Genomic DNA, 15130 nt, shown 5'->3' on the forward strand with positions numbered 1-15130 from the left:
ATAGTGCATGAAAGAAATGATTCCGGCACTTCTCAAAATCGTGAAAATTTTCGCCAAAAATGCAAAGCGGTTAGCCCTACTTTTTTTTTTGGGCAAAAAACTTTCGGTCTCAGATTCGATTTGAATGACCCTTACCTGACTAATTGGACCCTCAGAAACTCAGAAGACGCAGCGAAAAGAGCGTAGGACCAACAGGAGAAAAACGGCGAGCGAAAAAGCACCTGCTGAAATATGTCGAAAACGCAGGTCTCGTTTTTTGGCTGTAACTTTTGATGCGTTGATCGCAGCGTATCGGGACTGCGCCCAATCTATTTCTCTCCCAAAATTACGTCGGAATAGTGCATAAAAGAAATCATTCCGGTGCTTTTCAAAATCGTGAAAATTTTCGCCAAAAATGCAAAGGGGTTAGCCTTCCTTTTTTTTTGGGCAAAAAACTTTTGGTCTCATATTCGATTTAAATGACCCTTTCCTGACTAATTGGACCCCCAGGAACTCAGAAATCGCAGCGAAAAGAGCGTGGGATCTACAGGAGAGAAATTACGAAAGAAAAAGCACCTGCTGAAATACGTCGAAAACGCAGGTCTCGTTTTTTGGCTGTAACTTTTGATGCGTTGATCGCAGCGTATCGGGACTGCGCCCAATCTATTTCTCTCCCAAAATCACGTCGGAATAGTGCATGAAAGAAATTATTCCGGTACTTTTCAAAATCGCGAAAATTTTCGCCAAAAATGCAAAGGGGTTATAGCCTTCCTTTTTTTTTGGGCAAAAAACTTTTGGTCTCAGATTTGATTTAAATGACCCTTTCCTGACTAATTGGACCCCCAGGAACTCAGAAATCGCAGCGAAAAGAGCGTGGGATCTACAGGAGAGAAATTACGAAAGAAAAAGCACCTGCTGAAATATGTCGAAAACGCAGGTCTCGTTTTTTGGCTGTAACTTTTGATGCGTTGATCGCAGCGTATCGGGACTGCGCCCAATCGATTTCTCTCGCAAAATTACGTCGGAATAGTGCATGAAAGAAATTATTCCGGTACTTTTCAAAATCGTGAAAATTTTCGCCAAAAATGCAAAGGGGTTAGCCTTCTTTTTTTTTTGGGCAAAAAACTTTTGGTCTCAGATTCGATTTAAATGACCCTTTCCTGACTAATTGGACCCCCAGGAACTCAGAAATCGCAGCGAAAAGAGCGTGGGATCTACAGGAGTGAAATTACGAAAGAAAAAGCACCTGCTGAAATATGTCGAAAACGCAGGTCTCGTTTTTTGGCTGTAACTTTTGATGCGTTGATCGCAGCGTATCGGGACTGCGCCCAATCGATTTCTCTCGCAAAATTACGTCGGAATAGTGCATGAAAGAATTTATTCCGGCACTTTTCAAAATCGCGAAAATTTTTGCCATAAATGCAAAGGGGTTAGCCTGACTTTTTTTTTGAGCAAAAAACTTTTGGTCTCAGATTCGATTTAAATGACCCTTTCCTGACTAATTGGACCCCCAGGAACTCCGAAATCGCAGCGAAAAGAGCGTGGGATCTACAGGAGAGAAATTACGAAAGAAAAAGCACCTGCTGAAATATGTCGAAAACGCAGGTCTCGTTTTTTGGCTGTAACTTTTGATGCGTTGATCGCAGCGTATCGGGACTGCGCCTAATCGATTTCTCTCGCAAAATTACGTCGGAATAGTGCATGAAAGAAATGATTCCGGCACTTCTCAAAATCGTGAAAATTTTCGCCAAAAATGCAAAGGGGTTAGCCTGACTTTTTTCTTCATTTTCCGACCGAAAGATATTAGTCTCATATTCGATTAGTATGCCCGTTACACCAATTGGACCCACAGGAACGCAAAAATAGCATAAAAAAGAGCGTAGGATCAGCAGCAGGGGAACTACTAACGGAATCTTCTATTTTTTGTCCGCTGCTCTTGGTGTGTTCCTCGCAGCGTATTGGAACCGCTTCGAATCGACTTCTCTTAGTAAACGACGTCGATGTACCGTATGAAGAGATTGATTTCAGCATTGTCCAAAATTCATAAACAGCGGATAGAAAAAAACTGACGAGGTCTACCTCCCTTTTTTTCCAGCGGATAATTTTTCGTCATAGAATCAATCCGAACGACCCTTTTCCAGACTCATTGGAACTCTAGTATTACCAAAAGGTATTTGGAGCCTCGTGGGACCAATACCGGAGAAGATACGAAAAAATTACGGAGAAATTACAGTAGGTGTTATTCAATTTATTCAATATTATATATAATAGTAATACAACATTACACATCTTGAATCCTGCAGAGGTGCATTCTAGCTTTTAGCATTGTAGGTACTCAGACTGGAACCCAAGCTGCGCTTGCAAACAACAATAATAACTATTTTATACAACATTGTTTATGTTCTGCTCAATGCAATATATATCGCAGTATCTATTCTATATAGAAATAACATGCTAATTATATTAATGAGAATATTATTATAGTAATTATCGGTATAAAATCATTAGTATAATGTACTAGTATAACATAATAGATTCATAGTATTTGGTAACTCGGTAAAGTAGTACACACTGACACCTGAACACTTGTACTACATTGAATAAACTGGAACTGGAACTGGAACTTTGTCCCTACGAGTTTGTGATTTTCCTTTCCCACCTCGTTAAAAATCCAGTGCAAATTTGATGTTTTTCAGCCGTAAGTTTTGATTCGTTGCAAAATTATGTTGATACTGGGTGTGAATAAATCGATATCAGCATATCCCAAAATCAGCCAAAAATTTGCGACTCTCGGAGTTTGGAAACTTTTCGTCGTAAAATCGTTTTGCAGGACTCTTTTTAAATCATATAATTCTAACCCTGAAAAATGCCGAAAAGATATTTAATAAAGCGTGTATAGGACCAACAGCAGAGGAATTACGAACAAAATCTTACGTCTTCGGCTGTACTTTTGATACTTCGCTCGCAGTGTATTCCACAAAACTTTTCTATAAGCTCTATGAGTAGCTGTTAGACATATGAGAAAAAAAATCTAATTCATTCTCATTATTCTAGAATCGTCATACATGTAATGCCGTGAAATGAATAAAGTGTTAATATCTTTTTCATTTTTGTTTATTGTTCAGAAGAAAGGCCCTGGACACACCGCAATGTTTTCAGTGTAGACCATGCGGTAATAAACGTATGAAAAGGCATGATAATTATGCACGAGTGCACGATTCTGGAATATGTAATGAGAATAAATTGGATCATTTTCTCACCTCAAAAAACTGTTAATGTTTAAATTGATTTCCTTTTTGCTTCTTCATTATCTCCGTTTGTTCAAATTTCAAATTAACAATCCTAGATTTTTCAATTCTTAGGATAAAAACGCAACAGTACCACTGACTCAACCACATAGTTTTGACCACGGTCTTACTAGTCCGGGAGCCGACCGCACCATATCTTCCCTCATCGAACATACGACCAAAATGCATATGAATCGATGGGGAATATAATGGTCAATATGGTGACAGACTTTATAGACAATGGATCCTGTCCGGAGTGTCAAAAAAAATGTTACTTTCGGTCAGTTTTTTCGAGGTTATCTTCCGTCATCGAACATACGATTGAAACTAGTACCAGTCGATAGGGGAGGTCGAGTACTTCAAGAAAAAACCGGGGTGCAACCCCCCACCCAGTCCGGGGGGGGGGGGGGGGGGGGGGCAGCCACTCCTAAGTGTAGGCTTTTTTGGTCCATAACTTCCCTCATCGAACATACGATTTTTTTTTTTTTTTAATTGAAGATTGAACCTCCCCGAACCTGAAAAAACTTCTTCCACTCTTTCTTTCACTTTAGATCCTACTCCTGATCTTACTCCTACTCCTACTCCTGATCCTACTCCTACTCCTACTCCTACTCCTACTCCTGATCCTACTTTTTCTTCTACTCCTACTCCTGATCCTACTCCTGATCCTACTCCTACTCCATTAAATATCATAAAAATTTTATACACACAGTGTACAAATCCTCGACTTCCTCGTCCACCTTGTTCTCCTCGTCCACCTCCGACAACCTCCAACCACCGCCAACCACCTCCAACAACCACCGATAAGCACCTCGGGTTACCTGGATATTGCTGGAATAGTAATAAATATTCTCAGTATAAGAACACATCAAAAATATTATGTAAGGATTAATCTAATTAATTAATCATTTCATAATATAATAAATTTTATCAGCGCATTTATAGCTACTGAATTTGTGCTTGCGCGAAAATTCAGTTGAAATAATTTATTGTAAACATGACAGGTTTCAAAAATCTTAGATACAATATAATTACAATTGCCATTAAATATTATAAAAATATTAAACTCACCGAGCACAAATCTTCGTCCTCCTCGTCCACCTTGTTCTCTCCGTCTTCCTCGTCCTCCTCCTCGTCCACCTCCGACCACCTCCAACCACCGCCGACCACCTCCAACAACCAGCGATAACCACCTGGGGTTATACCTCGAATAGTAATAAGTATTTTCAGTATGAAAACACATCAAAAATATTATGTAAGGATTAATATAATTAATTACTTAATCAATAATATAATAAATTTTGTTAGCGCATTTACAGATACTGAATTTGTGCTTGCGCGAAAAATGAATTGAAATAATTTATTGTAAACATGAAACTGGAACCACGGAGCGTTTGTCTTGCAAGTCTAGTTTCACAAGATAGCGTACCTGGAGCGTAGAAACTACGGAGCGCTTGTCCCTGAAGTCGAGTTTCACCAGGAAGTTGACCTGGAGCGCAGAAACTACGCTGCGCTTGGTCAAAAGTCACCAGGCCAAGAACCTGGACGGCCAGAACGACGGAGCGCATGTCCCGGAAATCGAATTTCACCAGGTACCGGACCTGGAGCGCAGAAACTACGGAGCACTTGTCCCTGAAGTCGAGTTTCACCAGGTTGCGGACCTGGAACGCAAAAACTATGGAGCGCTTGTCCCGGAAATCGAGTTTCACCAGGTAGCGGATCTGGAGCGCAGAAACTACGGAGCGCTTATCCTAGAAGTCGAGTTGCACGAGGAAGCGGACCCGGAGCGCAGGATCTAGGAGGTACAGAACCCGATACTCGAAATCTGCGGAGCGCGATTCTCATCCGTCCGCTCTACTGCGCGGTTATTTCCAGACTGAGTAATTCGGCTAGCTGATTTTAAATCGACGACGTTAAGAGGAAAAAAATTTTGGGTGACGTCACTTTCTGATTATCCGAACATCCAAACTTTGGTTTTCAACTTCAATACTACGTATGATGTATTATACATGATATGTATGATACGTATGACATGATGATACAATATGATACGATGTATAATGATTTCAGTTTTTACACTTTAGACAAGAAATACGCACTGCCATCTTTTCTCCCGATTGCAGACTTAAGCGGCTTGGCCATTCGATGGTCAGCCGTGGGCTAAGGATTCATTCTTCAGTTGACGGGTCAGCTAGTAACGCTGCCGTTCTGCGACAGTTGGATGATAAAAATGTTTGCGCGTACATTTGAAATGTGTGTTAAAATACACTGGAAGTTCTAAGAAGGTTCGTTCTTTTATCTCCCTATCAAAAGAAAAAAAAGTCGCCGACCATCACCTTTTTAAGTCTTCAAATGGGGACATTGCGTTAAATACCGTCTCATATCCGGAGCATCCATTTCATCTCGATCAAAATTTGTGCATCCGTGATGTATTACAGTTACTCTGAATTTTTTTCCATACGAACACTTTTCGAAAAACAATTCTGCTTCTCTACCCAACGTAGATACTTCACTTGCGACTAGCTAAAACAGCGTTTCGATTCTATGCCTGCGAAAATTCAAGATCGAGAGAGCAAATGAAAAGTTGTTGGAATAACTATGAATATTAATTTTATGGAATTCATCGAGCGCGTGTCGAATAGAATCCCATTTCGAAATGAATAATTCTTCTAATTTCATATCATAGCCGTATTATTGTAGATAATCTAGTTTGTCTCCTGGAAAATTATAAAATTTACGGTATGCATCACGTATTAATCGTAAATGGATCATATATATTAATATCGTACATGGACCGCATATCATACATACTTTTTGGTCTCAGCATCATTATTACATCTGATCTATTATTATTTATGATCTATGTATACATTCTTCTCTTGGGTACCTATAATTATAATTATAATTAAATCACTGTTTTGCTACGAATTTTGGGAGAAATTTATTCTCATTATTAATTTCTTGTATCGCCGACAAGTTGATAAGTACACACAGGCTAAGTACCGGCTTGGGCTTACCATTGCGAAGACTGTATTACTCGGAAGATGAATGCAGCCAACACCATGTCGACATCGGTAACTCTCTGATGTTCTGCAATAAGTTCTCAACACTATCCTTGTAACATCCCAGGGGGCGCAAGCGCACGATGATTTTCGGTTGTCATACCAAAGCCATTAGTGCAACTGTCTTTACATTCCTCAGTCAACGGTTATATATACCGCGCTTCGAAATGCCCAGTTAAGTTGGCTACTGACCGGCTACCAACAAACTTTAGTTATCGCCGGACTAGCTGTCAATCACTATAGATATAGATGTAAAGAATGTTAGCTCTGGGGTATTTTTCGTGATGGTTTGCCGAGTTCGGACAGGTATGGGGGTAATTTTGCTACCCTGCACTTACGAATTCGTTTTATTGGATCCTAATGTAAGATTGAGTCAGCACGGCAGAATACTTTAATTTTCTTCCCCGCTCTCCATCCCCCCTTATCAGTACGCTAATATCTACGGGACAAGAAATCTTAATATGTCTTCAAAGTCGACGCTTTACCTTAATTTTAGTGGACGCCCTGTAGAAGGTATCCACGAGGTCAAAGTGCAACTAAACTGATGTCTCTTACGCATTTCTGAGGGTTCAACGTGTGGAAAAAAGTCCTGCAAATCAATTCTGAAACAAAATGTTTCCGAGCCCTGAACGTCTTAAAAAAGCATGGCTAACCACTTCGGATTTTTAGAGTCGAAATTTGGTCGATTTTCAAAAACTGTCGAATGAATTCTTTGATACACGATGTAGACGTAATTTTACGAGATGAGTCGATTGCGCCAAATTCGAATACTTGACTTCGCTTTTTCATTTCCACAATTTTTCACGTTTTCCATTAACAATTCTAAATTTTTAATTTCCTCGAATAAAAATATAATTCACATCCATTGACCTAAGAACGTGTTTTCCGACGCACGGCATTTTACCGTTGTGTCAGCAGCAGTACCCGTATTCATGAGCGACTTTTCCCGCCAACGGCGTGGCGCTGTCACGTCAAGTTGCCGTCGCGTCAATTTGACGCCCGTGAAAATCCAGCCTGAAGTAGAGCATTGTAATCTTGTTACCCACCAAACAGTTACCGACCACTATCTCCCGCATTCTGTGAACAGGTAACACACTGTTGTAGTCTAATCGGCTGCGCCATTGCAGCTCGAATATTCTCTAAGCATCTCTTAGATGGCAGCATAGGGCTATGCGACAACAAGGTTTCTCAAATTCGAGTAGCGAGCACAGCTCTCCCGTTGAAGAATTCTGCGCAGCATAAGTTGACTCCGTGAAAGCCGAGGCACTCACTTATATGGTATATAGTAAACCTGCAATTTACGAAAGAATTAAAAATTCAAAAACTCCATAGATGAAAGAGGCTACAAAACATCCCCACCGACATATATTTTTCACGCCATCAAGTTATACGATCCGTAAATGAACCGAACTATCTTAAATCGCCTTGCTATGAAAATAACCACCTATCACCAGGCTGTGATAGATCTATGCGGTTATTATTATTAAAGATTATTTTCACCATTTCAACGCGTGTTATGTAGCCCCTGTAAACTTGTTATGTAGCCGTAAATGATGCCGCTCAAAAAATTGAACGCGGTTAAAATGTAATGATAATAATGACAGTAACACGCCGTTCTGTCGAAGCTGGTGGCAATGAACGTAACGGACGTTACGCATGATTAAACAGGTAGGCATAAAGTGTTTAGCTCGTAGAAAGCACTTTTTGTGTATAAAACGGGCTTTGAAAATCACTTGAAAATATGATGGATCATAGTCGCAATGCAGAAATCTCTGTGTATATGACCGGTGACTACTCGATTTTTTAAGTCTTATTGTTGCTTGAACGAAACTTAAGAATGAGAAGTAATATTTCTCAACGATATACCGATTCGATGATCAATCCATGACCGGTATTTGCGCGGCTCATTGCCATAGTATTTCGTGTAATCAGTAGTGGGAGCGCAAATCCAGATTCTTGTGATACCAATAACAATAATTACTATAATTAGTTGACGGTACACATAAGGACACGGCTTATAAGTCTTCGTATCGGTAGCCGTGGCATTGTTGTAGAATTTATCACATAGTACGTTGAAGAACGCGTTATGCATCTGGATAGTCGTTAATCGACGAATGTATAATAAATTGAAACCTTCGGATGCGTCGTAACGCCATAGAATCGATAACGCACGTCCGAAAGCGCGGTGGCAGGTTGCGTCACAAATTACCCGGGAGTTTTATTTTAAACGTGAAAGATCGCCTTTCGAACCACACGCCGAAGCGTTCCAGTTCCAGTTTCAGTTCCTGTTCCTATTGTCGAGAGTAAGAGTAATTGAACGCGTTGACCTTGAAAACTGAAAGTGCACCAGGCGAGCGAGCACTGCACTCTCGTCGTCCCCTGCATCCCGTAGGCTTTCAACCCGAGAGCTGCATGTATGTACACATTGTACACATGTAAAGTGAAGAAGCATGGGGCTTGACGTAGCGTGCCTAGGCGCGATGAAGCATCCGTCGATTTTTACGATATTTGTAATCGCAGTCATCAGCGATCACGCGGCGTGAGATTACACCTTATACCCAGCATTCCACGCGGTGACCTCGATGTTGTTACTCAATTGTTCACAGCGCGTGCGTTTTTTACATTACTGGATTAATGATAGGACTTAGAAAAGAGAGGCGTTGCACGACACGATCATTGCACATCGCACACGCGCATGTCGCTGCATCTGCATCGTATAAATTCAAGTAATAGAATGCTCGGTTATTACGGAACGTCGATGATTATTCTCGATATAGAATTAATCGCTACATTGCTAATAATAACTGATCGCGTTTTGAGTGTCACACATGTAGAATCGCGTTGGAAAGATACGACGACGATCGATTCTTATATCCTATACCGAGAAGCAGATCGTATATACATAGGCATAAACTACGTTGGCCTTCGGTGACACGTGGCGAGGCCTAAAACTGTGCGCCGATAATTTCGAGTATCATAGATAAACCTATACAGCCAAGAGTTTTGATCGCAGGCCAACGGAGCACGAAATCGAATTTTCGTTTTAGTTTCGCGTCACGTGTCCCTCCTCGCCGGTTATACAAACTACGTATATGTATATGCCTCGGAAATTTTCCTTGCCACGCATGCTCGTACGTATTTATTCTCATGAAACGTACGCGAACGGGGGCTCCTCGGACATATGCAGCACTCCTCGAATGTATGTATGTACATATAATACATCACCACGTTCTCAATCTTCTATAAGAATTAGCCGTTCGTATCTATCGTGCCAAGTTTGAAAAAAGTAATTTTAGCCATTAGTCTGAATTATGGCGGAACGGCTAAATCGCTATTAAAAATAATTACACGACGAGCAATAAATACATCTCGTAATATTTTGAACGATGACACATTCACTGTATAGTCAGCGTCTACGCCATTGGTAGTTTGTTAGTAGAATTAAAAATTGGAGTGCATATCTGCAGTACTTACGATTCCTTTTGCATTAATCAATCTATTGAATAAACAATCAGCGCAGAGGCCCAAATGAGCTTCTAAACGCTGAATGAAGAATACGTATATATATATATATATATATATATATATATATATATATATAATATATCTATGCGGAGAAGAATGCAGTTTGTATCCGAAGAAGTGAGGGAACTAGATTTCCTTCCACACATTTCTTACTTGAATGGCAATAATTTTATCTAGAGGTGTATGCAAGCAATGACAAAGGACGGCTCCCGATCGAGGTCCGTATAATAAAACGACCTTCCCTGTTTACGAATGCAGTTCGAGATCCTACGTAGAGCGCTGCAGACAGACCCCAAATGGACCAGAGGCATTTAAACATCACAAAACTAAGCAGCTGCGGATCGGTGCTCTCTTCCGTTTCCGGGCATGAAAAACAAAACGGTAATGCAGTATGCACACGGAGTCGACAGGTAGTCTCGTTTCACGCAGGAAGGGAAACAATACTTTTCTCTATTTTCTCTTTACTCTCCTTTATTCAGGTTGTTATCTCTGCAGAAAATTAATTACCGCTTTAAAATATCTTTCAATTAAGCATCGTTACTTGATCGATGATATCAAGCTGATGGTGTTATCTTCACACCTATCTTGATTCCTTGGAAGCAATGCAAAAGGTCACGTAGCTGTAAGCCACGGACTCGAAGAGATAAGTGGATGTCAATTAGTGCAGGCATTATTTTAAGTACAAGTAAGCATAAACTATATGACAACTGTTCGGCCGTTATCTCCGTTTCACCGGTACGATAAAAGCGAGCTTGAACAATAATTCCTTCGTCCGTCTTCCTCGCAACCAATGACCGGCGCAGACGGTTGCGCAACATGTTTATGTGAACGTAAACGTATTTCACCGATTCCAATTACGGACACCCCCTTTGTTACGAGCTATCGCCGGGATCGGGGAATTCATCATAATCATCAACAGGTTATAAGCAGATTCGAGTAGGTGAGAGCGAAGAAGTCTAGCCTAGCCCAGCTCGTCCACCTACTCTGCTCTCGTCTCTCGGCACTTCGCAGTGGCGTGGTAACTCATCACGCGTCGTGTAACGTACGTTCAAAACGCGTCGCGGTGCGTATCGGGCCGACTCGGCGCTAGCGTTGCGCGCGCGGCATTGTGGGAACGAACTGGTCGGCCATCTTGGTTTTGTGTGATGTCACGGCATGGCCTACTTTGCGCCGCTCCACGTGTGCGGGTCAACGACCTCTCCCCTCGCCTATGCTACGGGTGGCCTGTGCTAGTACTATACAGCTATACCACGCTGCCGTGCCACCTAGCTCGTGTTTCTATGCTCCTCTCGGGCTCTGCCTTGCCTTGCCTCGCCTTGCATACGATCACGACTGACTCGCAGGCCGCGCTGCACTGGGAAAACTCACTCGATCGAAACCCTTAAGGAAGCGTGCACACTGGGACTTGGATGTACGACCTCGAGCTGCCGAGCCACCGTAACGATTCCGCTGCTCCGAAGGGGACCGAGTCGAGCGCCACCTCACCTTTCCTTTCCATTAAGCAGGACAATGCGACGACATAGTCGATTCTCCGAGTTTTTCTTACATTTTTCTCCCCTCCCCCCCTTTCACTGCTTTCATTCGGTTTTCAATCTCCCCACTTGTTCCCATTCAGCCAAAGACTCCTATGCACATTCCGTGATGTCTCGTCTAATACAAGTCTCTTCTTTGAGCTGTGTATTTCGGAAAAATGAATTCGTGTACCTTAGATACCTGACTACGGGATGAGAGAGTCGAGTAATAACCATAGGCAATAACGCATTTAAAAATATCCCAATACCTGATGAATATGTGTAATGTGATAGTTGGGGGAATTTCTGACCCCTGCAGGCCAAGAAATGCCCTTTTTTTACATCGAAGCGTGTTACGATCGAGTTCAGAAATTTTACAATGGTCGATACCTGGACGGATTAACAAATGTACATACATCGGTGTTATTCAACGAACTTCATATTTATTTTCAAAAGTAATTTAATTTTACAGTCTCAGTATCATAGTACAAGGCTTCATGATGGAAATTGAATTTTTCATTAAAAAAAAAAAAAATCAATGCTACTTACTTACTGTACTTTAAGTTTTGCAGGCTGAACGGAAATAGCAGCGATTTGAGAGGAGAGTAAAAAATTAGTCCTCCGTCTTCGTGGTGCATATTTCTTCAAGTTCCAATTTCGGAACTACGCGACGAACCATATTACACCTACCGTTGCAGCGGGCGAGTTTCTCATATAGCGGACCGTCACCTGCATTTTTCTGAAAAAATGAAAAACAAGATGAGAAAATAAAATTTAGGTTCCAATATACCGGTGCCAGACGAGATTGGGGTTTTAAATAAAATTATGTTATGTATAAAATATTTCTTTACGTTACAAAATACAGAAAGTGCGAAAGGTGACGAGCAGGTTTTGGGTTTTGAATATTTTGAATAGCTCTCTCACGGAAAAAACCTCAACTTAGGTGTAAGTTCGTATCCTCAACTTTTTTCCTGAGGGAATTTAGCATTATTATCTATTCGGGAGCTATTATAGCTTTCGATCTGAAACGAGTTGTACCATTGCCTGCACGGTTTAAATTTTGGGTGCTCTTAAAGCCTAAAAGTAATGCACAGAGTGAATTGCTAACGTCTGAATGGTTGCAAAGGTGGTCGCAGATGACCGACATTTTTGATAATTTTTGAGGTTACATACATCGCGGTAAAATGTTATCTGAATTTATGAATATTGGTCACCCTGATAAAAGCACTGCCCTTGTTCTCGAATTTTCAGCGCATGCGCATTAAATCATTCAATCGTTAGCAATTCACTCCGTATATTGGACTGAGTGAAAACTGAATAAGATGTGTAAAAGTACAAAACAAGCGAAAAAAAGAGCAGAATCAAGAAAGATAGCTTTTCAACTTGCCGTTACGTTATTATGATTGTTAGAAGCACAACAATATTATACATCGCAGAAGTTAGCATCATGCAAGACGGCTATTGATCCATTGTAATTAGCAACGTGACAGCTATAATAAAAGTAACTACGTGTAAAAAATCTTGTTATCATGTTCTTACGCAGAAAAGTTATAAGGATGATTTCCATCCAAGTCCCAAACTAAGGTGATCGTTAGCAAAAAATGAAGAAAAAGAAAAAAATGTCTCCTTCTCTCGGGTTCTGACAATCGTTACTCTCCGACAAACTGTGTGTACATAAATGTATATGTGTGTATACAAGATCGCGGATATTACTGTTACATATACGCATAGATGGATATAGAAGTTCGAGGTGGCCCCAGGAAATTGCGCCACTTCTACTTCAGATCTGCGAAACCCAACGGACAGAAGATATACGTACATACATGAAATAAAATAAGAACCAAAAGTCTGTAAACGAATACGTAGTTTATTAAACGCATGGCGCGCAAAAATTAATTGCAAAACATCTCACGAAGTATGGCCGGTGTACAATTTACTTTATTACACACATGTACATGTATATACATAACATCGTGCGGTTATCGCACAGATTCTTTTCCCCCGCATATATGACCTAACGAATACGGTAAAAAAGAATCTTATCAAGCTTACCAGTTGCGTTAATTTACGTTTGAGTTCGCGATACTTCGTTTTCGTTCACTCGTTCGTTTGTTTACTTGGAATACGATAATATTTCTAGATCCACATGCCCAGCACATTTCGCACCGCGTAGATTTTTCCAGAATGATTTGCGGCTTAATTACCCAGTTGGTATTATCGAAGATATCACATAAATCGTGACCACAACGGTTTCGAGAGCGAGAACAGTAAAAGAGAAAAAAATTGTATCATATGTTATCACGTTTTTAATCCTCCGTGGTCATACTTCATGCATGTAACATTTTGGTCAGAAAGGGTCGGAATGACCCCAATCGTCTTTAAATAGCTGTCGCACGAACAGTATCGCCTCTATCGACTCATAGAATTTAAGGGATGCACTTTGGACACTGCGAATTAAGGATCAATCGTTGTTATGCGTAAAATCAAATGATAAAGTGGCTAAAAAAAATCTCGAATGTGTAAAAGTGTGAAAAATGCTTTTTTTTTTTACTAAAAAATTCATACCTTTTGCGTTATTCAATATTTTATTATGAACTTTATGGGTAATACTCTTTAAACGTGGTACTTTCAAGGAAAAAATAGCTTGATGGTGAACAATCTAAAAAAGGGTTTATTTTGGAGTGAAGTAAAAACGGAAAATTATTAAAAGCTCGAGTCATTTTATTAAATATTCTTATAGGAATAGGTTATCATATCAATTACGAACAAAAGGTATTGCAGTACTCCAGTCCCGTATAGTCAATGCACAAAATGTTCGATTAGCGGTCAGTTTTTTGGGGACACATCACGAAGTAAGGTGTCTCGAAACATGCGACTTCGTAAATTGTACACCATCTGATTACAAATATCGCAGTAAGTGCGCGTAATATACTTGTTAGGAAAAAAAGGGTTATCATATTAATACTTACGTTTCCTTTAGCTACTCCGGTGTTGAAAAAACAACAAAAATAAAACACGGTTTTCACGAAACAGTTCTTCGTAAGTCGCGATGGGGCCCGTATGACCGCAACACGCACGCAATGTTTTCTCAACGATTTTTGCACGGATATTAACACGCTCGGAGGACACTTCAAAACGCTACCAGATAGCGAACAAACTTCATTCAACAACAACAACTTGTTGTTATATGTCGTTAAAGTTGAGAGTGAGGTCATTTTGACCTCCATGAATTTTGGTTTACGGTGAAATATATCGTGTAATAAATTTTATCGGCTCTTGCAACGAGAGCGAGGTTTCTTACCGCATAATCAAGTTCGTCTATCATCGGTATGTGAAAATATAAATAAAAGACTATACGTTGCTTCCATTAGGCACAGAAGTGAAATAATCACGTTCGTGTACTTGGAGGTGGCCCTGATGAATCGGCTGCTAAGTGTGTATCACATGTTGATTCTGAGGCCTGTACTTACACATATATTATTTCAACACTCTCCACCCACAATCGAGTGGTGAATGACTATATGTGCCTGCCTGCCTTCCAAGCCTAGCAATGCTGCAGCTTGACTTATGCGATTAGTCCATACTTGATACGACAACGACCATAGGCATCAATAACCCTTTTATGTTTTGTAAATATCCTAGCGAGAAACATCCGCTTGCATCACGTCGCGCGGGGGTTGGACGTATATATATATATATATATATATACAATAAATATGTACAATAAATATACGTGATTTGTTATCATATATCTTTCGCTTTTGAC

At 40.4% G+C, this 15130-nt stretch overlaps 1 protein-coding gene and 1 long non-coding RNA gene across 3 annotated transcripts in view; both read right to left on the bottom strand.

The window, feature by feature from the left end:
- Positions 1 to 2236: 2236 nt before the first annotated feature.
- Positions 2237 to 6888, bottom strand: LOC124211406 (uncharacterized). Of its 2 annotated transcripts, XM_069133436.1 has the most exons (5): positions 5366 to 5828; positions 4696 to 4927; positions 4338 to 4471; positions 3977 to 4097; positions 2237 to 2838 (listed from the first exon to the last, which is right to left on the bottom strand). In XM_069133436.1, the coding sequence occupies exons 1-5, from the start codon at positions 5369 to 5371 to the stop codon at positions 2672 to 2674; spliced, it is 660 nt and encodes a 219-aa protein (XP_068989537.1). In that variant the 5' UTR covers positions 5372 to 5828; the 3' UTR covers positions 2237 to 2671. The 2 variants fall into 2 exon arrangements, 1 of the variants encoding a protein (XP_068989537.1); XR_006881449.2 differs by lacking the exons at positions 4696 to 4927; positions 5366 to 5828 and adding an exon at positions 6284 to 6888.
- A 4910-nt stretch (positions 6889 to 11798) lies between these two features.
- The window catches only part of LOC124212131 (uncharacterized), an 84900-nt gene continuing 81568 nt past the window's right edge, over positions 11799 to 15130 (bottom strand). Inside the window, exon 5 of the long non-coding RNA XR_011176400.1 lies at positions 11799 to 12103. This is a non-coding gene — a long non-coding RNA (uncharacterized lncRNA). The remainder of the gene's footprint in view (positions 12104 to 15130) is intronic.

Source organism: Neodiprion pinetum, chromosome 2 (assembly GCF_021155775.2).
Source record: "Neodiprion pinetum isolate iyNeoPine1 chromosome 2, iyNeoPine1.2, whole genome shotgun sequence".
Classification (NCBI taxonomy): domain Eukaryota; kingdom Metazoa; phylum Arthropoda; class Insecta; order Hymenoptera; family Diprionidae; genus Neodiprion; species Neodiprion pinetum.

Excerpts from the sequence above, each read along its gene's own strand:
- LOC124211406 (XM_069133436.1), bottom strand. Across the intron at positions 4,472-4,695 it reads CCGTAGTTTCTACGCTCCAG|GTATAACCCCAGGTGGTTAT; the intron begins GTACGCTATCTT and ends TTACTATTCGAG. Across the intron at positions 2,839-3,976 it reads AAGTCGAGGATTTGTACACT|GGTTAGAATTATATGATTTA; the intron begins GTGTGTATAAAA and ends GGCATTTTTCAG.